A 23,252-nucleotide genomic window follows, 5' to 3' on the forward strand; every position below is an offset into this window, starting at 1 on the left:
TGGATATATATATATAATATATTTTATATATAATATATAAAATATATATATTTCATATAATATACATATAATATATATAATATATATAAAATATATATAATATATATATAATATATAAAAATATATATAAAACATCTATATATAAAATATCTATAAAATATATATATATAAATATATATATAGTTGGACACAATACAACTTTACGTGATTCTGAGGGTTGAACCTGGTGCCTCTGCTTGCTAAGCAAGTGCTCTACCACTGAGCCATGCCCCTAGCTGCCTCCTGAGGTGTTTTAAAATATAAACCCGATATTTCACCTTGAAGTGTTCAATATGTATCAATAAAAATAGTTTTTGAGGGCTGGGGTTGTAGCTCAGTGGTAGAGCACTCGCCTAGCATGTGCAAGGCCCTAGGTTCGATCCTCAGCAGCGCATAAAAATAAGTAAAATAAACTCCAACTATAACTAAAGAAAAAATGGTTTTGAACATAAGGACAATAATGATTTATAATAATATCCTCATCTAATATCTAGCTCATGTTCTGATTTTTTTAACTATTTCCCAAAGTTTATTATAATTGGATAAAATAAGAACATGAGTTGCATTAGTTGTTAGACCTTTTTTTAACAAAATTAGAGGAATGATTTCTTAGCTGACACAGGTCGGTGAGAAACTTCCATGAAACTGAATTCAAAGAAATTTTTTATATTTAAAGATCATTCTTCATCTTGAAAGACAGCGGCCTTCCTCATCGCCTCAGTCTTTCATGCAGTCATAATTTCCGTAGACATCTGCGTGTGCCTGTCTTGACTTAGCCACAGTCGCCATAGAGAGTGGCAGCCCCCAGGGACACAACATGAAGCTGCTGAGGCTTGGCCTGAAGGCCACTGAGTTTTTCCAAGCCCTGGAGGCCATGGTAGCTATTGTCAACGATGGCCGCCTTCCTAAGCTGGTGGAGGTCTTGAGCTTTAAAATCTTTAAAATCTTTTATCTTTTTTGGGGGGGGGGTTGGGGAGGTGGTACCAAGCACTGGACCACTGAGCCGCATCCCCAGCTCTATATTGTGTTTTATTTAGAGACGGTCTCGCTGAGTTGCTTGGCACCTTGATCTTGTTGAGGCTGGCTTTGAGCTCTTTGTGATCTTCCTGCCTCAGCCTCCTGAGCTGCTGGGATTATGGGCACTTGGCATCATGCCTGGCTCCTTTCCTTTAATCTTGAGATCTCCTGCTTGCTTTTTTCCCCATGGAGTCGCTTTGTTGAGGAAATAGTTCTGTTGAATCTTAATGTCCCATTATCAGTGTGACTTCTGATCGTCTCCTTGTGTTTATCCCCTGCATTTTCTCTAAACTTGAAGTGGACTTAACAGGCTTGATTAGTTTGCTGAAAATTTGTTATAGGTGATGTTGTGTTAAGCAGATGTCATAAGCTTGTGCTGTTTGACTTTATGTGATAGAAAAGATGCCTTCTGCATCCTGTGATACCCTGCTGGATGACATAGAAGACATTGTGTCCCAGGAAGATTCAAAGCCACAAGACAGACATTCTTCAAGAAGGCAGGTGGTTCCGAAAGTGCGAAGGCGCAATACCCAGATCTTCCCAGAAGAGAACAGTCCGCCAAGTGACAGGTATGCTTTCCTGGAAACGTGTGCAGCTTAATTTCTGGCAAGATACTGGCAGGACTAGTCTGTGTGATCTGCATAGGGTTTCTTTTTTGGGCTTTTTGGACTTTTGGTAGGAAACATGAGAGTTCCCCCACCTCCTATTTCAGTGGCTTTGAATTTGGCAAGGCAAGGTGATTGGTTAAAGAAAAGGATGTCCAGTTGGATGTTCTTGGAAGGCAGGGCCCAGAACAATAGAAACTTCTTTCACTGCAATTGGTATGTAATTCTGTGGTACTTCTAAATTAGAATTTTTGAGATTTGTGATTCTTATGAGTTTTGGATCTTTGGTAGTGAACACTTACAGACCAGCTTAACGCATTGGGCACAAGAGTTATTACCATTTCCACTGTTACGGTGGGACCGTGGTCAGTAAGATTCTAAGGCAACATTGCCAAGAAGGATTGCCAAATTGTAAGGTTTTAAGGAGCTCTACAATTGTTCAGCATATTGTTGAGAGTTTTAATATAGTTGATTATTTTTGTCTGGAACATTAAGCTTTTAGAATTTATAAATTTAAAAATTGCTTATTTTATGACTGAAGTTTATAATATTCTGAACACATCCTTAAGGTAGTTTCTTTTTACCTGAAATTATTAAAAACGAAACTTTTTTCCCTTCCTAAAAATATTATATTTTAAACTCTATTTTTATAGATGGAGTACTTTTTAAAAACTGCACTATGGGGGATTGAACCTGGGGCATTCTACCACTGAGCTGCATTCTACCCTGTCCCTTTTTATTCTTAATTTTGAGACGGGGTTTTCTTAAATTGTCCAGGCTGGCCTTGAACCTGTACTCTTCAGCCTCCAAGTCGCTGGGGATTATGGGTGTGTGCCATCACACCTAGATGGAATACTTTTAATAATGGTGTAGGGTGACAGTTTTTAATTTTGATTAAATTGTTCATTTTAAAATAGATGATTGTAGCTAATATGAAGGAGTCTGAAAAGATATATTTATTTCATTTGCTATTACTGCTAGATTCAATTCCTGTGCATTTTTTAAGAAGTTAAATTAATGGTAGTATGGTCAGTAGCAGGATTTAAAAGCACAATTCAGGGGGCTGGGGTTGTGGCTCAGGTAGAGCACTCGCCTAGCATGCGTGAGCCACTAGGTTCGATCTTCAGCACCACATAAAAATAAAATGAAGGTATTATGACCACCTACAACTAAAAAATGATACAGTTCAGGAGGACTAGGGTTGTGGCTCAGTGGTAGACTGCTTGCCTAGCATGCGTGAGGCCCTGGGTTCGACTCTTAGCACCACATATAAATACATGAATAAAATAAAAGGTCCATCAACATCTAAAAGATATTAAAAAAAATTCAGACAAACACTTTTTTTTTTAAAAAACCACTTTTCTTTTTTTAAGAGATTCTTGAACTTTTGTGGTTGGTTTATCTTGAATAGTCGTCTTGGAACGGGTTTTTAATTGGTGCATTTAATGAACAGCCAGTGAATTAATTGTAGTTTTCTTTTTTGTGTAATATGCTCTGAAATCATCCACTGCCTCTTTTTTAAAAACACTTAATGAGACTGCTTATTTATTTTTTTAAAACAGCACTATTCCAGGCATACAGAAAATTTGGATACGAACATGGGGTTGCTCACATAATAATTCAGATGGAGAATATATGGCTGGACAGCTAGCTGCTTATGGCTATAAAATTACAGGTAATGTGTTCTGTAATGTATTAAAAGTCTGTTACAGGTTTCAAAGAGTCTGGTTGCAGCAATTGACAGGTACTTAGCATAATGTAATGATTTTAAGGCAAAATAATGATAGCTATTATACCTAGAAAACTAAGGATCTTTAAAGTTACTTCAAAATAAATTGATATATTTTAAAATAAGTTTAGAACGTGAGAAGTAGCAAGCTGCAGAGAGCTCCTGTGTGCCCTTCACCCACCTTCTCTTAGTGTTGCCACCTTACATAACTGTTACGTAATTAATAAACTAGGACATTAACACTCGTGCAGTACTCTTCTCTAAACTGCACAGCCTTTTAGTCTTCCCAGTTTTTCCTTTAACTTTTTCTGTTCCAGGGTCTAGTTCAGGTCCCATCTTACATTATTGTCATGTCTCCTTGGTCCTTTGAATCTGACAGTTTCTCCATTTTTCTTTTTTCTCTTCTTTCATCACCTTGACACTTCTAAAGAAACAAAACCCCAAAAAACAAAAACAAAAAAAAAATTGTATTCATTAGTAGTTTTTACTGAGCATGCCTTAACACATTTCAATGGTATAGTTTGATTATTAAGAAAATAGCCTTTAAGATAATTTCCTAAAACATTAAAAAGAGATCGCATGTTGACAATATATTTTGATTTAAATTTAGTCCATTTGTTTGGTCTGATGATGGCTGTCTTCGGTATAAAAGAGCAGTCCTTATAGGTTTAAGAATGTTAAGCTTTGCTTTGCACACATAATTTTGATTTCTTATTTGGGAATATTTAAAAAGTTGTTTGAATATAAAATTTTCTTTTTTGCTGATGAGTATGTTACTCTTACATACCTGCATTATCTACCCTTGTTTGTGATAATCATACTGTTGACTGTGCCTGCTGCAGACGCTCACAGTCCATCTTTCCTTCTGAGGTGGCTGATTTGTAACAGAATGCAGGACTGCTTCCTCCACTGGTCCAGGTGCTCGAGGCCTAGGAAATACAAACCAGATTGCTTCTGTCAGGCACTTGGAATGAAATCTTATTTTTTTTTTTGTATTGGAACTTAGAATTGAACTTGAACTTGCCGATTCTAGGCACTGAGCTCCACCGCAGCTCTCTGTAGATATATTTAGATAAATGAGTTCTGGATTACCTATGTCTATGTGGTTTCATTATTATGGAGTAGTAGGAGTTTATAGAAATTAATAATTTGTCTTTGTTAAAATATGGACCTAGAATAGCAAGTGTGTAATTGATATAAATAGGTACAAAATGTAGATTATGTATAACGTATACAGATTATTGAAAACAATACCCAAAAAATTCAATCAAAATTAGCTCTCAATTGCCAGTTATAGATGTTTGCACTATTTTGCAAAGAACAGCTGTGTGGGTAGTTACTTGAAGTTGCTTTTACTGTGAGTTGAATAATTCATAGTAAAACTTTATAAAGGCTCAGGGAAGTTGGCTGTTATTTTCAAACTTTTTTGTTTTGAAGAAAAAGCTGGTTCATAACTTTTGGATTAAGTATTAGAAAACAGTGCTTGCTTACCTCTCATCTCAAAGAATGAAACTTAGAGGAGAAATGATATTAGTCCCTAAAACTCAGGATATCGTGGATGCATGGAAACATGATTAAATTAGAATCATGAAAAGTAGTAAAACTTCCCCTGCAGATAGTATTGCTTTTTTAAGAAGTATGCTCTGAATGCACACATTCCAGGAATGTATTTTTCAAGTAAATTACTTTTATAGGTGCTACTGTTTTCCCAGTAATGCTTTGGTTATTGCTTTTCAATTTTTCCTTTGGAGATACTGGCAGATTACTTTTGGTGTGGTCATTGGTGGCAAATTTCATATTTTGAGAGTGTATTTAGTGTTAGCAATAGTCGGGACAGAGGCCAGATCTGGTGAGTGAGGTACGTGATGTGTTGAACAATGTTACTTTAAAGAATTTGTCACCAGTCTCTAACCCAGTAGTGAAATAAAGGCTCAGTCTTCCAAGGTGAGTACTTCAGGGATCACTCTCATTTGGATATGACTGTGGTAGATACAGCTGTGTTAGGTGTAGTTTTTAGTTACCTGCTGTGAATGATAGTAAGCGTATTTGGTTAGTTGGTGGGGGGAGTCCATCTCAAGGACACTGAGGCCCTAGCTCATAAACGGGAATAACGTGTGCAATGCATATGAAATATTTGTGGATAAGCTTAGCTAAGTCAGAATTGTTCATTTTGGAATCCCTTCATTCCAGAAAACAATCATTTTAAATTGCTGGCTGTTAAAATTCTTGATAGTTTCTTTGTACAAGTTGCGTATAGTTCATTCACTCAGTAAATGTTTTCTGAACCTGTCACATGTTACAGGTCTAGGAGGTGTAGAGATGTGAAATGAACTAGCCGTGGATTTCAGCAGGCAAGTTTATTTGGTTTTTGGCAAAGGAAAAGCCTCAGGTTCCATGTCAAATCTAGAAATTATTTTAGTAAATCTCGGGCTCATAATTATTTTTCCATTGTATAGTATGGTAGCAGGACCTACTGTCTTAAAGGCCTTTTTATGACCTGATCTTCTGAATACTTTGCAATGATGTCAAGTGAGAATGTAGCATTTTATGTTTTTGAATTAAGGAAAATTTCTCTTCACAAACATTAGTTTATTGGGTATAGAAGTTAGTAAAATTGAGTGATTAATATAGCATGTTCTTTAGTTCAGACCATTTAACTTGAAGTACCATTAAATTTTTTTAACTGAGGTCAATGGGATATCTGTATGGAAAAGTTTGCACAAGAAAAACATCCAAGAACCCCACTAGTCATCAGAATTTGAAGGATGTTAGAGCAACCCTTTTGTGTTTAGAGAAATCATGCTTGTTGCACATAAAGTAGGAGTGTATGTAGTTTTTAAAAAATGACAGATTTTTGCCTCCTTATGTCAGAGTTGGCAACCTTGACATTTCAGACTAATCTTTTTTTTTTTTGAATACTCCCCAGTACTTTTTTTTTTTTTGAGTACTGGGGGCACTCGACCACTGAGCCACATCCCCAGCTCTATTTTGTATTTTATTTAGAGACAGGGTCTCCCCGAGTTACTTAGTGCCTTGCTGTTGTTGAGGCTGGCTTTGAACTTGCGATACTCCTGCCTCAGCCTCCTGAGCTGCTGGGATTATAGGTGTGTGCCACCACGCCCAGTCTCACACTAATATGTTGAGTTTACCTTTATGATAAAATACAGTGATACTTTAATTTTGTGGAAAGTGAGAAAGCAGTAGACTCCAGCTCCTAGAATGCAACTAATTGAGAAACTTAAGGCATGTTATGCTTATCTTGGGCAGAGCAGTTCTCAGTGGGGACAGGATTTTTGTATACATTCCTAGGAGGGGCATTGATTTGGTTGTAAGGCAGCGTGTGTTGGGCATTACTGTGTTATTGCAGGAATCGGCCGACATAACTGGCATGAGGTAACTCAGTTTTAGAGTGAGATGGAGATTGGAGAAGACGGTGGACTGTGCCACTTCACCCAGCTAGTGCATGCTTGAGCTGACACTGGGCACAGGTGTGTCTGCCTATACAGCCTTACTTTTTGTGTTAGCCACCTCATCTTTGTGCAAAAGATGGAAATCTGTCAATAGTAACAGCTTTTATCAGAGTAATTTTTGCTGTCCAACATTTTTGAGATTTGGTCCTTCCTGAGAGCCTGCCTTACATGTGACCCTTTATTAGAAGGCTTTCGGTCCTGGGATGGGAAATGGGGGTAGATACTACTGCATTTGCACCACAGGAGCATGCTCATATTAGTCTCATTGCCGAGTTAGGAGTTGGAAGTGAGTTTTTTAGTCACAGGTAGCAGTGTCAGCTGAGAGCTGCCTGGTCCATCCCCGCCTCCATAATAAAAATACAAAGTCGTCACCAGTGGAAAAATATGTGGAAAAACCTTGAATTTTTTTTTTTAATTCTTCTTGGACCTTTTGTGGAAATCGGTAATAAAATCATTGGCTTATCTTAGTGCAGGGCTGTTAACTTGCTCTTTACACTTCTTTTCCTTTATCTTCACCATGATTATATTGTATCATGTCATACAGTCTGAAAAATACTCCTGCATCTTGAAATTTTTATGTAGCATGCTCTTGAGGATAAAGGCCCGACTTTGTTGTCTTAAAAAAAAGTTATTTAAAAATATCCTTACATTTTGGGTTTTGATTTCATATTATACCATATGTAATAGTAATGAGTGTTTATAATGAGCTATTTAGTTTTGTGTTGAATAGTATACTAAAAAAAATGGGGGTTGGGGTCATGGCTCAGTGGTAGAGTGCTTGCCTAGCATGCGTGAGGCACTGGATTCAATCTTTGTTTTATTCAATTATTCTTTTATGTGGTGCCAAACAAAAATAAGCTAGGGTACATTTGCAGAATTTCTTTTGGAGTTCAAAGATGATGCCCTATAAGATTCCGAGATCCATCTGGTATTATAGAAGAAATAAATTATACTCTGATCATGTGCAGAGTGTCTGAAATAGTCAGCTTATAGATGTAATTGAATCTTAGCATTATTAAAAATTAAAGTTTTCATTGGTGAATTATAATCATGCGTAACAGGCTTCCTCGTGGTACATTCTCACCTGCACAGAGCATAATTTGGCTTCCTCTTTACCCTTGTACCTGACCCTTCCTTTCCCCGATTCACGTTTTCTATACCTCAGTGGTCTCCCTTCCCTTTTCATGAGATTTCTTTTTTTCCCTTCTTTTTTTGTCTAACTTCTGAATTTCAACAGTGTTTTAAGGCTTAAAAGTTGGACGTAATAGGGTTATATAAAGACAAATAAAATGTTTCATGCTTTAAAATAGGAGCTGTATCTGCTGGTGTGTAAATTGCCCTCATGTGGATATTCAAGCTAAATTTATAAGCTTTTACTTTTTATACTTAGATTTCTGTATTCTATTTCTATATTCTATATGATATTTATATATCTGTAGATATATATAGAACAAAGATCTCTCTCCTGTGTATGGGAAGACTGTAGACTTGAGATCGTTATTTAAAGCACTTGCTTGACTTGCAGCAGCTCGCTGGCACCTCTCCTGGTTCCTGGGAGTCTTCCTGTATTAACTTATATGAACTAAGGTTGTTCATAAGCCTCATGCATTTCTAGTTCTTGTCCCCTTTCTCATGTAGAAAGCTGAGAATTTATTCCAAGCTGCCTAGAGAGGATCTGATAACACAGGGTGGTGGAGGTACACACTGTTCCAGGAGGTGACTCTGGAATTGTGGCAGGGGACTTTCTGACCATTCTCTCCAACTTTTACGGAGAAACGTCTGAGGGGTTTTATCTTTCTGGATGACAAAAAGAAAACAATTCACAGTATTGGGATCTGGGAGAGAAAGTAATTTGGAGATATCTAAATGTAGGATGAGACTTTTCTAGCATGTGACACTGTGGCATGTCTAATACACAACTGGGGTTAAGAGTAAATGCAGCCTCTTTTTGACCAGACCTTGTCTTACAGGTGAATGAAATTTGGGAATCCTGTACTGGAGTTCTGGAATGGCTAGCCTGAGCCAGGAAAAGTCCCTTTGTGATCTCAGAAGGAATTTGAGTTAAGAGGATTTGCTCTTCACACCACATTTCCCTCTTATTGAGGAAAGTAGATTGGAAATAGTGACAAAGTAAAAGATGGTTGACGTTGTGGAAGATGAGCCTCAATTTATGGAGGTTAAAAGACATTTTTAAAGTGGAAATTACAGAGAACAGACTTGATTTTTCTAAGTAAAACCAAAGACAGCAATGAAACGAATGTAAGAAAATTGGAGCAGGGTGTGTTTTGTGTATTAACGAATGACCCCTTCATTTGGAAGGATGTGGGCAAATGTAGCGGAAACCATGTATACAGTTGGGCCTTAAAATGCTGTGATTCAACAGGCCATTGACACATAATTGATTGCTACCTGATCCATAACTTTGGAGAACTCACTATGGCCTTTGTGGCCTCAGGGATAAGTACACCTTGCAGAAGTGTGATGACATTATTAGGTGACTGCAGATAGACCTGAATGGATACCTTTCTTAAGAGTGCTGTGGTAAAGATACTATATCGATTTATTGGCATATTGTTACCAGTATTTTTCCTAATGAATCTTCAAAAAAATTTTAAGGTGCTTTTAAAACAAATTCTTAAATATAGTTTACATCAGATTTACATAGAAACTTACCTTTTTTCTATAAGACCTTTTAAGGACATTATTTTGAAGTGAGTCCAAGATGACACAGAAATGTGAGAAGTGGCTTTTTATAAGGAGTTATATTTTATATTACAAAAACTGATTCAAATTCTTACAATAAGGTCTATATTGAAGTTTATTAACACTAGGAATTGAACCCAGTCCTTTTTAAAAAAAATTTTTTTAAAAAAAATTTATAGTTGAAGATGGACAGGATGCCTTTATTTTGTTTTATGTGGTGCTAAGGATCGAATCCATTGCCTCTCACATGCTCGGCAAGCGCTCTGCCACCGAGTACAGCCCTATCCCCCATGAACCCAGCCTTTTTGAGGTGGGGTGTCTTAAGTTGTTGAGGCTGGTCTTGAACTTAGTGATCTTTCTGCCTCAGCATCCTGAGTGGATGGGGCTCACCACTATACCCAGCTTATTTTATCTTAATAAAGTTTTCATGTTCTTTCAGTTTTGTACTAAAGTTCTGCGAAAAGTTCATCTTTTTATTTTTTGTGAACTCAACATTTTTTTTATCCTGGTCAAGTTTGGCCTGACCTGTTCAGTCCCTCACACTTCTGGTTTGTACTTTTTGTAACGTGGTAGTAATACTTCAGCACATACTTGTGTTAATTTTTGTGAGTAAACTTTGTGTAGCATTAAACTGTTTCTAGTCCTTCAAAAATTGCTTGCCTTCTGAAATTGAACAGCCTGAAACCTTCTTTTTTTTTTTTTTAAAGAGTGAGAGGAGAGGGAGAATTTTTAATATTTTTTATTTTTTCGGCAGACACAACATCTTTGGTATGTGGTGCTGAGGATTGAACCCGGGCCGCACGCATGCCAGGCGAGCGCGCTACGGCTTGAGCCACATCCTCAGCCCCCTAAAACATTCTTTTGTATTAGAATTTTTGTGAATAAGTCAACATGCCCATAAATTTTCAGAAACTTGATACTTAATTAATCACTAAGTAATTAAAATTATTCTTGGACATTTCATAAAACATTTTTTAGATGGTTCATTTATTAAGGTTTATATTGAAGTTTATTAATATTTAAAACTAAATCTTAATTTTCTTTAAAAAAACTGAGCAGATATGTTACCATGAAGGTGTCATTTAAAAATTATCTTACATCGTCTTTAATTCTGGGGGGGCAGGGGACCCTTCAGGGATGATAATTGAACATGTAGAATATTGCTGGCTCTTCTGGCATTCAGTTTAAAATGAAATGGTTTGCATTGAAGATGCGATGATTTTTAGCTCTTGAACGATAGATGGCAGTGTTGTACCACACGATCACTGCTCTGGTCAGCACTGTTGTCTGAAAAATGAGTTTCATGTCACAAATAGTCTCATAGTAAAATTACCAGAAGTTGTTAAATTAGTTGGTGCTTTATTTTTTTCCCTCAAAATTTTAGCAGCATTTATAAGAATTGGACAAATTTGCATTTTCCGAGGCAGCCTGATCCTGTGCAGACACCTGCTGCCATGTGTGGTGCAGGCCAGGTACTGGAAGATTCAAGACACTGGCTTGCTGCTTGATGCCCACTGCTCTGTTGCCCTGTTTGCCCTAGATCTTGTCAGGTCACTGTCCATATGAACATATTAAGGCAGGGCTCTTGAGTCTAAGGATAGTATTTATTCCCTTTATCACTTCCACACATAGGAAATAGTAACCTTTGCATAGGATTTGATGTGGAGGAGCTCATTGATTCTCAGAAGCACTAGTATACTCCGGTTAAAGAGATTTTAAAGTACAACAGAATGGATTTCGCTGCACTTCAAAATGCTGCCCCTCCCTGCTGTACCAAAGTGTGTTTGGTACAACTAACTTGAGAGATGATTTGAACATCAAACATCTGCAGGGACTTGCTTTTGCTTCTTCATAGTTTGTTGATGCTCAAATTTCTAAGGTGTCCTGTTTCTAAGGTGTCCTCCCGCCCCCTTTAAGAGGTTGAACCCTGAGGTGCTTAAGCACTGAGCCATATCCCCAGCCTGTTTTATTTTTTTGAGATGAGGCAGGGTCTCGCTAAATTGCTTAGGGCCTTGCTAAGTTGCTGAGGCCGGCTTTGAAGTTGCAGTCCTTCTGTCTCAACCTCCCAAGCTACTGGGATTACAGGTAAAAGAATTTTTATATAGTATCAGACTTAAATTCCATAGGTGCTGTGTTTATGCTGATTTAAGGACTTTTTATTGATAATTGTGACAATATGTGATGATTATTTTTTTTTGTCCTAACCTGATCATTTTAGCTATCAAGTTCTACTTGTTTATTTGCTTTTCCTTTCCACGATTTGGAGAAAGTAACTCTTTCTCCATTTCCTTTTTTAGGGTAATTGATCTGTTATATTTTCTTTTTCCTATGATGAGTTGTTTGTCTTGCTCATCTTTACCTTTGACATTTTAGAGATGCTGTTGCTCAGTGATTAAGAGCAGATGTCAGCCAGTTGTTAATATTAAGCCAGACTGGAAAACTACTGCCATTGATTAGCCATGTAATTTTGGGCAGATGACAGTATCTGTGCCTCAGTAATGCAGATAACGGTCCTGTCTGAAGAAGGAGTGAGTCGGGGTATGTAGTGTTCACTGGCTGACATTGCTGGTATCATTAAAAATGGCTCCTCATGCAAAATCGGAATTTGGGTGTTTGTGAGCATTAGTGAACAAGTAAAAAAACACTTATTTGAATATAATGTATGGAAATAACTTTATTTTTAAATTTAAAATAATGAAAGATTGAGGTATATCCAGGAGGTTCAATGTATGGTGTGTGCGAGTCCCTCGGGGCGTTCAGTAGCATCCTGCTGAGGTGGCTGTCAAGTCCGTTCTGCAGTCTTGACATGTCTTGGATAAGATCCTTACACCATCACTTTTCCTGACAGACTACAAATTATATGTAATCAGAAGTCTAGTTTAATCCATTCCTATTAAATTGGAAGCAGTGATTTTTGCTTTCAATTTAATGGGATTGAATTTAGTATTAGAAATTCTGATGTTCCTTTAAAATTAATATGGTAAAGTTATATATTTCAATTTGTGTTCCTGTAACCTCCCAGAAAGAGAAAAGGTCTGGGAGCATTTCTTGTATTCAAAACTTGAGTTACTTGCAGTGATTAATAAACAGCCCAGTATAAAGATGGGAATGAGAATGACATTTTTCTTTTCTAGGGGAATAAAACAAATCTAAGGGCTTTCAAAATGAAAATTTTCATCCACCTAGACATAGGGGAAGGAAATGAGTCCCTAGAAAAGATCTGTAAGCTATTTGCTCCTAAATGTGAGCACCCAGCCCTCCTAAAGGTGGAGAAGCTTTGGGGTCCTTATCTTAGGATATTATTTCAGTCTTCCCACTAAATCACATTTAGTTTGCCAATTTCCGTGTCTATGCTGTGCTTTCTCTTAAATGTGCTCTGAGGAAGTTCAGGCCAGACAGCCTCCCAGGTGCGTTTTGGAGTCAGTGTCTAATGCCTGCCTTTGATCCTGGGTTGGGCTTCAGAGGAGATGTGCATACAGCTTGCCCTTGGGCTCTCTGCTGTCACCCTTCTGGTGAGTTCAATGGCCATTTTGTCTTCACCCGATGTCTTTCTGATCTTTTTGCATTATTGTGTAACTTATGGTGAAATCATATGTTTAATCTTGATTTTAAAACCTCAAAGAATTTGACTGTTTTGAGTAAAATTTATAGTAATAGTTGAATGAAAGCTAAGGATAGATGACTGGGAATAGCTCCTCCTTTCTCTGTGAATTGTTAGCTGGTTTACAAAGGAGTTGTGAGCATGTTCTATGACAAATGTTATGGTCTGCTAACCCTGCTCGGGACATCACTGAGGAGTGAAAGTGGGAGACAGTGAAAATGGTGTGTGGACAACAGCGTGAGGTGAAATTAAGCCAAGAAGCTGCAGGGAGATTATTGGATGCTTATCATTTCTGTCTCATTTGTAGCAGCATTTTTGTGACTTGGACAAGGTGTATTATGAAAGTCGTAAGGAAGGACTTTTGGTTTTAAAGAAGACTGTAGTTTTTCTCTCTCATCGACATAGATAAGAATACTGTATTGCACAAAATTTTTTGCATTTGTAAAATGTAAATAGCTACGTGAATGCAGTCAGGGTTTATGTATTCATGTAATAGTTTAAGCATAAACATCTTTCCTTGCCAAATGTATAAAAGAAACATTGTAAAAACAATAAAACTGTTTTGCAAAATCTTACGCAATATAGAAATGTGTGCATTACTTGGAACATAATTATGATTTGGCTCATTACATAAATCTAATGAACTAATGTTGGAAATTGAAAAGAGGCAGTTTGAGCCAGTAGTGTTCATCCATTCTTAACTGAGGGAGTTTCCAAACCCGGATAAGATGGGATGATGACCTACCAACCTCATGAAAGTGAAGTGGAAACAAGGTAATAGTTTTTGAACATATTTATAAGTTAAAATAGCTAATCTTGAGTTTAGACACTCTAAAGTTAAAAACATTTTAAAATTTCTTGCTCTCTCCTTTATTTGTGCACATTAAAGATATTCTGAACTTAGTTCCTAAATATGCCAAAAGATGGCACTGTTGACTCATGTTTAATATTTTAATTAATTTGCTTTTTGAGGAAATAATGTGTTGGATGTCTTATCTGCAAATGTCTTAAATTGAGGTTATATTTTTCACATTTAATTTTCTGTTTTGTAAATGGGTCTTTAATTCATGTATGGTTTCCTAGGACTTTTATTTTTATTTTGAGATGGTTTGGAAATTCAGTTACTTAACAATCATTTTGTAGACATAAACTCATGTTTAATCCAGCATAATTAATGATAAAACCTTGTCTTAATGTGACAGCTAATGTGTCATGGAAAACATAGTTGCTTTTGTGTAGCAAAACCATTAATTTTTTTTTAAGCCTCTAAAAACAATCCCGTGATTAAAACGTAACAGCCATAAATAAATGATTTGTGTGGCTTTTAGGTCACACTACCTAGGTTCATCCATTTTGGAAAGTCATTTCATATTAAAGTACCTTTGAAAATTTAGCAAAACCTTTCAGAGCTTGATTTTTTTTCCTCTGGCAGTTGTGTGATTAAAAAGGAGAACCTAGGTTCTACGAATAGCTTTTCTAGTGAGAAATGCAAGAATGAGATAATACGAATTTGACTTGAAGTGAGGATTATTTATACAGCAGGATGTGCTGAATCCATCTCCTCTTTAAACCTCCTGTTGGCTGTTCTTGGAGCATGTTACCTCTAATACAGTTTGTGACCTAAGCAGGTTAATACAAGTAATATATTTTTATGTCTAGGACTATCTGCAGTTTTTTTTCACTGTAAACAGCATTTGCCAGTGATTTTTTTTTTTTTTTTTAACCAGAAATAGAAAAGCACAAACCACCTCTTGCATAAAATTCTTGACTCTCGTTTTGGGGTTAAGGTTAGAAATACAAGATACTGTAAGGTGCCCTTTATTTCCTTTATTTAAAAGTATAACTTGTATATTCAGCTTTTGCTCTAAAAATCATCTACTAGGATATAATGCCTTGGACACAATTGTCTCTTCCCATGAGAAGCCCATCCTCCTACCTCTGAAGGGCTGCCTCAGTTATCGTGTGTATGCACGCGTGTGCCTGCGCACTTGGAGGACGTGCAAACACACTTGGCAGTGAGGTGCTGGTTTTTGGTTCATGGAGTATGTGTGTTCACATTTGAATGTTCACGCTCCTTGCTGCCTTTGTTGATGTTAGTAATGTGATACGTGTGTGATGTGACTGAGTTGTTGAAGAATGCATAATTAAGAGGACTTGATTATTCAGCAGTAGTTAGTAGCTGAAGACCGCCTTCTAGATGTTTTCTTCCAGTATTTGACAGAGGTCCTGTGAGCTGGGGATACCCTGAGAAGTATAAAGATTGTATTGTGACATTCAGTAGTTCCGAGGCCACATCTTGAGTTATTCCTGGTAGAGATTGAGTGGTATTTTGATGATTGAACAAGAAATGAGTCTGGATTGTGCCCCCTCTTTTTGTAGGTGCAAGATTCTACAGATTTGGTAAATAACAATGATGTTTTTTCCTAGGTAGCTTCATGTTTCCAGACTTCATGGTCCCAGATTTTTGTAAGGAAATTAGAAAAAGCAAAAATGTATTCAGTATTTTTAAATATTTTATGCTTTAGTTTTAGGTGGACAAAATATCTTTATTTTACATTTATATGTTGCTGAGGATTGAACCCAGTGCCTCAAGCATAATTGGCAAGCACTCTACTGCTGAGCCACAACCCCAGGCCATATTCAGTAATTTTTTTTAAAAAACCTTTGTTCTGCACAAAATGACAAAGATAGTCAAATATCTCAAAAGTGCTTTCCACCAGTTTCTCCCACCCCACTCTTCCTGAGCCTCCCTGGGTCCTCTGCATTCTCCAATTTGCATCTCGGGGGTAGGAGTTAAAGTAGTAAAATATAGTGTATTTTTTTTTCTCCAAATAATACTTGTGATTAAAAGAAATCCAATCAAACAGCATTATATATTATGAAAAAAGATCTCTTGCAGATTTGGTCTGGCTTTTCTAGATGCCTTGTAATGATGTGCTAATTTATGCTGATGATCTTACCTCATGACCCTCTGTGTGGCCTAGATATGCTAATATGTTATAGCTTTTTAATTTCAATCATCTGTGTTGGTTGAATCTGCTTGTTAGTCCATAGTACCACTCACCAGTCTGTGTCAAGGACTGGAAAAGAACAAGAAAAATGTATCTCAGAATCAATTTCTTTAAGCATGCATTAGTAATAGAGGAAATTATAAAATAGACATAATTTTAATAAGACTTTTATGTCTGAACATTCATTGCAAATAGTAAGTACTCCAAGTACTGTCAGCTTTTAATTAGGAAAGGGAGTTGGGTCATTGGTTTTATTAAGCAAGGGCTTATTAACATCTTCTGATTTAAAAAAAAAAAAAAAATTTGTTTAATGCCAATGAGAAAATCTCACAAGAATGAAAGCTGAATGTCATAGGCAGTTTTAAAGAGGTAAACCACTCTATTACACCCAATTTTTAAATTTCCTGAACTTTGAGGGTTATGTGTTTAAAAATCCCCATGGTAGGAAAATGGTATATAATATGTGGTTGAGAAATTTAGGACCTTTTGTGGAAATGGGATAAAGGAGACCAAGCCCCGAAACAGCAGGGAGAACTCAAATATAAAAAAATCTGTTCAAACGAAAATTCCGTAGAAGTAATTAATATTTATTAAATATGACTAATTCCTTTTTTCCTAATTTATACTCTTTGTTATAAATTGTTTCTGTCCTTTTTATAGAAAATGATTATTAAGAGGAATATTTCTTTGTTTTGGCCCTGTTTGTGAAAGACGTAATACCATGTCTGTCTTGAGATTGTAGTCTCCCAATTTTAGGTCTAATTTTGCTTTGAGAGACACTGTTAACTCAAATATCAAACTTGGGGCAATTTCTAAATTGGCATACCTGACATGATCAGAGAAGTATTTCTAAAGACTTAGCCTGTGATTCTTGATCTAAAGTGGATTACAGTGTGGTGGTGGTGGTTAATGAATAGTTGGTAAATGATAGCTATTAAAAATTAATGAATTTGAGCCTGCCCAGGGACACCAACAGAAAAGAATTTGTTATGTGTCAGTGTTTTAAACTTGAATCCCTGAAATAAACTGGTATGCTGATAAAATCGGATTTAAACAAGTTTTTAATCCATTTTAATCTATTGAAATGTCCTTCAGATTTTTGTTTATTTTCTACAAAACTTTTTCTGATGTCCAGTATTAATTAGAAAGTGAGGCAAAGTAGGATATTTATAGATGGCTTTTTTGGTAGCCAGTGAGGCAGAGTGGAGTGATCTCCTAAAAGGAGAGTAGGGCTGGGCGTGGTGGCACACACCTGTAATCCCAGTGGCTCTGGTGGATGAGGCAGGAAGATTGCAAATTCAAAGCCAGCCTCAGCAATGGTGAGGTGCTGAGCAAATCAGTGAGACCCTGTCTCTAAATAAAATGCAAAATAGGACTGGGGTTGTGGCCCAGTGGTTGAGTGTCCTCAAGTTTAATCCCCAGTAACACCCCACTCTTGCATTAAAAAAAAAAAAAAATTAGAAGTTGCAATATTTTTTTGGGGGGGTCTCTGGGGGTGGTGAACGTTTCTAAGTGTTCCTCCTTACCATGACCTCTCTTGGTTGTGCTCTTCCTTGACACCACTGTGGCCTACTCTGTCCTCATTTCTTCTTGGCACATAATTGCTTCTATACAGCTGACTGTATATTTGTCTGCTATTAGCCTGAACCAGAGTGCAGACAGTCCCTTTTTTCCTTGCATTCATAGTATCTACTACTCCCTTATTTTACCACAGTAAGCATTCAATTAGGTTATTTTAGATGAATTTGTATCAGTATTTGTCATTTATGGGAAACAAAACCATACAAAAGTGGTTTCTCATTTGTGTTGCTGTCAAGTTTGCTGTTGGGTTCCTGACATGGCATGAGTTAACACCTGGAAGAATTAAATGTAACACCTTTCTACTTCAAGTTGTTCTTCGGTCAGGCTCATAAAAAGGCCTCAAAAACTAAAGTAAGTGGCCTTATTGGTGCTTTTCAAGCGCTGTGATTCATGGGCCCTGTAAGTATACATTTCATGTTTGAAGTGATGGAATAAAATAGGCACATTGTTCTTTGTTAGTTTCCTCAATTGGTTCTTTTCACATTGGGGTTCTTCCTGGTGGTTCCTTGAGGTGCCTGGCCAGTGTGGAGTGTTTCTTCCTGACTCATCGTTCCTTTGCCACCTGCCAAGGAAATGCTTTTACTTCAGCCAGGAACAGTTGGAGTCAGTCAGACTTCATTGTTGGTGCAGATCACGGGCCACTGAGAAGTCTAACCATGTCATACCGATTGGCACCAACTGCCTGCCACCAGAGTGCTGAGTGCTGGTGGTGTTTTAAGCTTAAAAGGTGTTACTGAGTCTGGAAAAACCCTTTATCCAAATATGAAAATGGCTATTGAATTGGAACCCCTCCTCCATGCAGTTATCCTTTGTGTGGATTCCAGTGGGTTGTACTATATTTACTTCTATATAGTTTTAGAGTGATTAAAGCCTTCTCCTTTGTAGCTAAGTGCCCATTTTTGAGACTTAGAAAAGAGGAAATTGAGGATTGGGAATTAAAAGCGGAGAAAAGTGGCTAATAGAATACGTGTAGAAGTTTGAACTTTTCAGCCTTGGCGAGTGGTACTGGACCCTTGTACTTGGGTCAGAGTTGAGATGAAGCTATGTTGGAGGGTCCTGGGGCTGGCAAGACCCTAGAGAACGGGAATCTGATAAAAACAAAGCCGACTGCACTTAAAAAGGTTCAGGTACACCGAAATCTTCTTAGAATGCATTTTGTCTGCTGCAACTCGAAAGAGATGCTTTTGAATCTGTAGCAGGGAAGGGCTGAATTTTGTAGAAAGTGAGGAATGGTTAGAGAACTTGACAAGTGTAGTAGCCATTGCTGTGGACTGAAAAGGTAAAGCGTCACCTGAGGGTCCTTATATTTGGTGTGCTGTCTTTATTCTGGTAAGTTTTAAAATGTTGATACGGGCTTCCGTAGGTGGCTCCTGTGCTTCTGTCTTGCATGTTCTGTCTCACCACTAGATCTTGAAATTCCCCCAAAATATATTCTATTGGCTCAGGGATTTTCAGAAATATAAGCCCCTCATTGGGAAGGGATTGCTCCCCACCATGTTTCTGGAAGGGGCAGCCTATCTAAATTTGCACAGAATTATGTTGAACTTAAGAAATCAACACTGCAGATGGCAGGGAGAAGGAAGAAAGAAAAAAGGAAAAAGCTCAATGTTCGAGGAGCGTCTCTTGACCTAGAGCATGCAAGGTTGCCCGACTTGCCTTGGGATCTGAACCAAGCTGTGTAATCTTCCAGCACCTTTGTTTAGCATCAAGAAAGTGAATGAGTTGAAAGTGGACTTTGGGTGGTGCCTTCTGAGTTGGTTTATTAGATATTCATCATTTGCCAGTTATGGTCTGCATTCAGGAGTGAACACTACAGTCTCCCCTTGTGAGAAGACCTCTGTTTTTCTCTGTCCGCCTGTCCTTCTCTCTGTTCACTTATCTGGTAGTTGGGTGGATAATGAGGAAGTGAAGCAATGTGAGAGGATTAATTACTAATCTGGGGGGACCTGTCTGCTTTTATGTACACAATGCATTGAATTTTTTTTGGTGGGGAGAACTCTAAAGAAGATTGTATTACAAATTTTATTTAAATGAAGAAGCACTGCAGGTACAAACGGAAAGGGCAGATCCTAGACGTTGGAGAGCAGTTCTAGAGGATATCTGAGCATCTGGGTGGTGGTTACTCGTGCTGCTTCATGTTCTCAAGGTTACATGGAATTCTGTTTTTGGAAAATAAACCTGTTTGGCATAAGTCGGGCCTACTATCTTGAGCTTTTGATTATTCAGGAGGACTGAAATTTATACTCATAAAAAATGGAAAAATAATTTGGAGTTATTAAAAATGGAAGGACTAATTTAGAAATTCAGTGAGGCATCCAAAATGAAGATGGAACCCTTACTTGGCCTCTAGGTCTAAGAAGAAGCTCCAGACTGTAGGCTGCTTCAAGAGCAGTTGGCTCTGGAGCAGCCAGGTTAGCTTCAAGCAGTTTAATTCTGACTTTTCCTTTTAGTTTTTATTTATTTTTATATGGTACTGAGGATCGAACCCAGGGCCTCACATGTGCTAGGCAAGTACTCTACCGCTGAGCCACAACCCCAGCCTCTGACTTCTCCTGAGACACTGGCGAAAGCAACTAAATTCATTGGTTCCTAGGTAGCAAGTTTTCTCCAGGCTAAAGACAGAGGTTAGTTCTAGCATACCTCATGCTTCAGCCTCAAGGCAGCCCCATTTGGGAGCTATTTTGGGGAGATGACCTTGTGACACAACTTTTTAAAATACATTTTTAGTTGTCAATGGACCTTTATATGTGGTGCTGAAGATTGAACTCCGTGCCTTGCACATGGTAGGCAAGTGCTCTATTACAGAGCTTCAGCCCCAGTGAGCACCTTCTGTGCCTGTGGAGGGCCACTTGGAGTGACTACCAACCTGCATGGAAGTCTGCATTCAGTATTGGTGTGGTAGTCTGCATCCAGCCTGCAGCCGTTCATTCTGTCCAGCATATGGAGTAAATTAATGGTTAAATCCTGAACACCTCAGGTTCAGCCAGTGCGCAGGTTCCGTCATAACCCTTCCGAAGCAGTGTTTCTAGATGTGCCGAGTGCTTGCTTACACTTTATCACTCATGTAAACGGGTCTGCATTGTAGTGTTTGCAACAAGCTTCACCTAGTCCTGGTTTTGCAGTCACATGTTTCAAAGTGGCCAAGGAACTTATTTTTGGACTTTGCATATTTTAAGTAAACTTGGTACTTTTAAATATATTCCTGTGCCATGCAAGTCAACTTGTTATATTTTTATATTTTAAAATCAAGTTAATGCCTCACTTAATTTTTGTCAAATGATCCTAAAGATTTAAAACATAACGTTAATTTAAAAAACATTGGCGGGGGTGGGGAGTAATGTATGTTTGTGATTATGTAACCAAGATGTTCTTGAGAGGATTTTCCTTACATACCACTTGTTCTTTATTGGTTAAGAAACATTCATGGCAGATGTAGTAATGGGGAAATTGTATTAACATTTAAGTATTAAATTAGTGTAGCCAGAGTTTCCTCCTAATATGATGACATTCAGTAGGTTCAGGATTGTAAGGGCTACATTGTATAACTCATTGTTGCACGTTTCCTGTTTATGGCTTTTTTTTTTAAAGATCTTTTTCAGATTGGAAATTTCCATTATGGATTTCAGTGTTAGTGTTTTACTGTGCTTGTCAGCGTTTGATATTTATCTATTGAGAGTAAGCAAGTAGTGACCATAACGAGAATAGCATGTGATTGGTGCTGTATGTGAGCAACAGTTTTCATAATGTTTGCAGTTTCATTTTAAAGAAAATTCTTAAGTTATATTTATTAGCAAACATAATTTCAACTGTGGACTTTTCATGTTATAAAAAGATGGCAGATGGAAGTGAACCTAGTATGTGTTTAAAGAAAATACATTGCTTGTTTTTACTTACCTCTTCTATCAAGGATGCTTTGTGTCTCCTCTTAAAGTCAATGCCATGGTTTTGAAGTAAAAATAAAAATCGGATTTCTTTTATGTTGGGCAATTTATTTTTCTGTTCAGAAATACACTATATTAGGTTTTGGATACAGAACATCAAATAGCCACTGTTAGATTATACTTAATACACTTAGCATTTTCTGAATCTTGGGTATACCCAACATCAGAAGAAATATGTGCTTTCCTTGTGGTACAGTGGCTTTAGATTGGATTTGGAAACGTTGTACAGAGAACACCTATTGTTTCCGTTGAATGATGTATGCCCTCCAGAGGTGAGCTTTGTGACCCACCACTCATCCAGTAGTAATGGATTTGCACTGATTTGAGCACAGTCTCCTTCTTGGTCCTGTTCTCAGTTCTCGTGTGTAATAGCTGGCTAGCACAATCAAACGTCTGCTTTGTGACTCTGGAAGGCAGTACAACTAGCTGGCTCAGACTGGTTCAGATTAGAAATTTTGACTTGTTAGTGTTTGCTTTTGACACCCAAACTAACTAGTTATGTGTAGATAAACTATCACATGAATGTATTCATTTTGGTTCTGCATGGAGAAATTTGGTGATCCTGAAAGATTTTGGAGAATACTGTATTGGCGAGGATTAATTGGAGAATAAGCATTTTAATACCACCTGTCCTCTAGTCAGAGACTGATTTTTTTTTTTTTTTTTAAACCCAAAGCTAGTATGTAAGAGATGATTTGGGCTGTTATTCCTGATCCAATTTTTTAATTTGCTTCTATAATCTGCCCCTCCCCCACCATGTTATGCCCCTCAGGGGTAAGAGGATGCCATCTGAGCTGGTATGGGATGGAGTGCTCGGGGCCGTTTCAGAGGAAGCTACCCCTGTTCCTCCATGGATAGAAATATGATGGCAGACATTTTCTTTGGTGAAAAGCAGCTCAGAGCTGACCAAGATCCGCTTCTTGCAGCCTTATAGACTTGCTTCTGAAGTCTGGTTACTCAGAGCAAAATATGTGCATGATTACATATAATCAAGGTTAATTTTTATCAAGGGTCACCATGTTTTTGCTATGGTCTGACAATCATGACCTACATTAAAAGAGCCCTGTGGGTCTGTCTGGTGTATTTTTGCTTGATGTCTGGGTAGTTTATTTCAGATGCTTGTCAGTTTCATTATATATTATCATTTGGGGCCCTTTCTGGATTTCCAGGTATACCATAAAAACAGTGTTCTTTGCAGTTAGATTGTCAGGAGGGAGCTTCTGTTTTATGGTGTGTAAACATTGTTTAATCTTAAAGGCTGAGTAGTTGGGACATTTTCCATTTGGTGTTATGTTCAGTTGGTAGATAATTTTGAAATAGAATGGACTTTAGCTCTACAACCAAGATTCTAGAGTTGTTCTTTAGGGTTCTTTTCTTGGGAAAATAATTTGGAATTTTCAATTTGAATGTATTTTCCTTAAGAAAAGCCCAGATAAACGGTTTTGTTTTAGGATGAACCAACCAAATAGAATTTGAAAAGACAAAATATTTACAAATATTTCCCCCTTTGCTGGTACAAAAGGAATGGAGGCTAATTTTTTTTTTAATGTGATTT

General features: G+C 37.4%; 1 protein-coding gene across 6 annotated transcripts in view; it reads left to right on the forward strand.

Annotated features, from left to right (window-relative positions):
• Cdkal1 (CDKAL1 threonylcarbamoyladenosine tRNA methylthiotransferase) overlaps positions 1 to 23,252 on the forward strand; it is a 633,756-nt gene that overhangs the window by 7,677 nt on the left and 602,827 nt on the right. For all 6 annotated transcript variants that reach the window (XR_013425476.1, XM_078020596.1, XM_078020592.1 and 3 more), the window contains 2 exons: positions 1,454 to 1,625; positions 3,224 to 3,336. Coding sequence is in view for 5 of the 6 variants with exons in the window: in XM_078020596.1 (XP_077876722.1) it covers positions 1,459 to 1,625; positions 3,224 to 3,336 (280 nt within the window). In the remaining variant the exon portion in view is untranslated. The remainder of the gene's footprint in view (positions 1 to 1,453; positions 1,626 to 3,223; positions 3,337 to 23,252) is intronic.

Source organism: Ictidomys tridecemlineatus, chromosome 8 (genome assembly GCF_052094955.1).
Source record: "Ictidomys tridecemlineatus isolate mIctTri1 chromosome 8, mIctTri1.hap1, whole genome shotgun sequence".
Classification (NCBI taxonomy): domain Eukaryota; kingdom Metazoa; phylum Chordata; class Mammalia; order Rodentia; family Sciuridae; genus Ictidomys; species Ictidomys tridecemlineatus.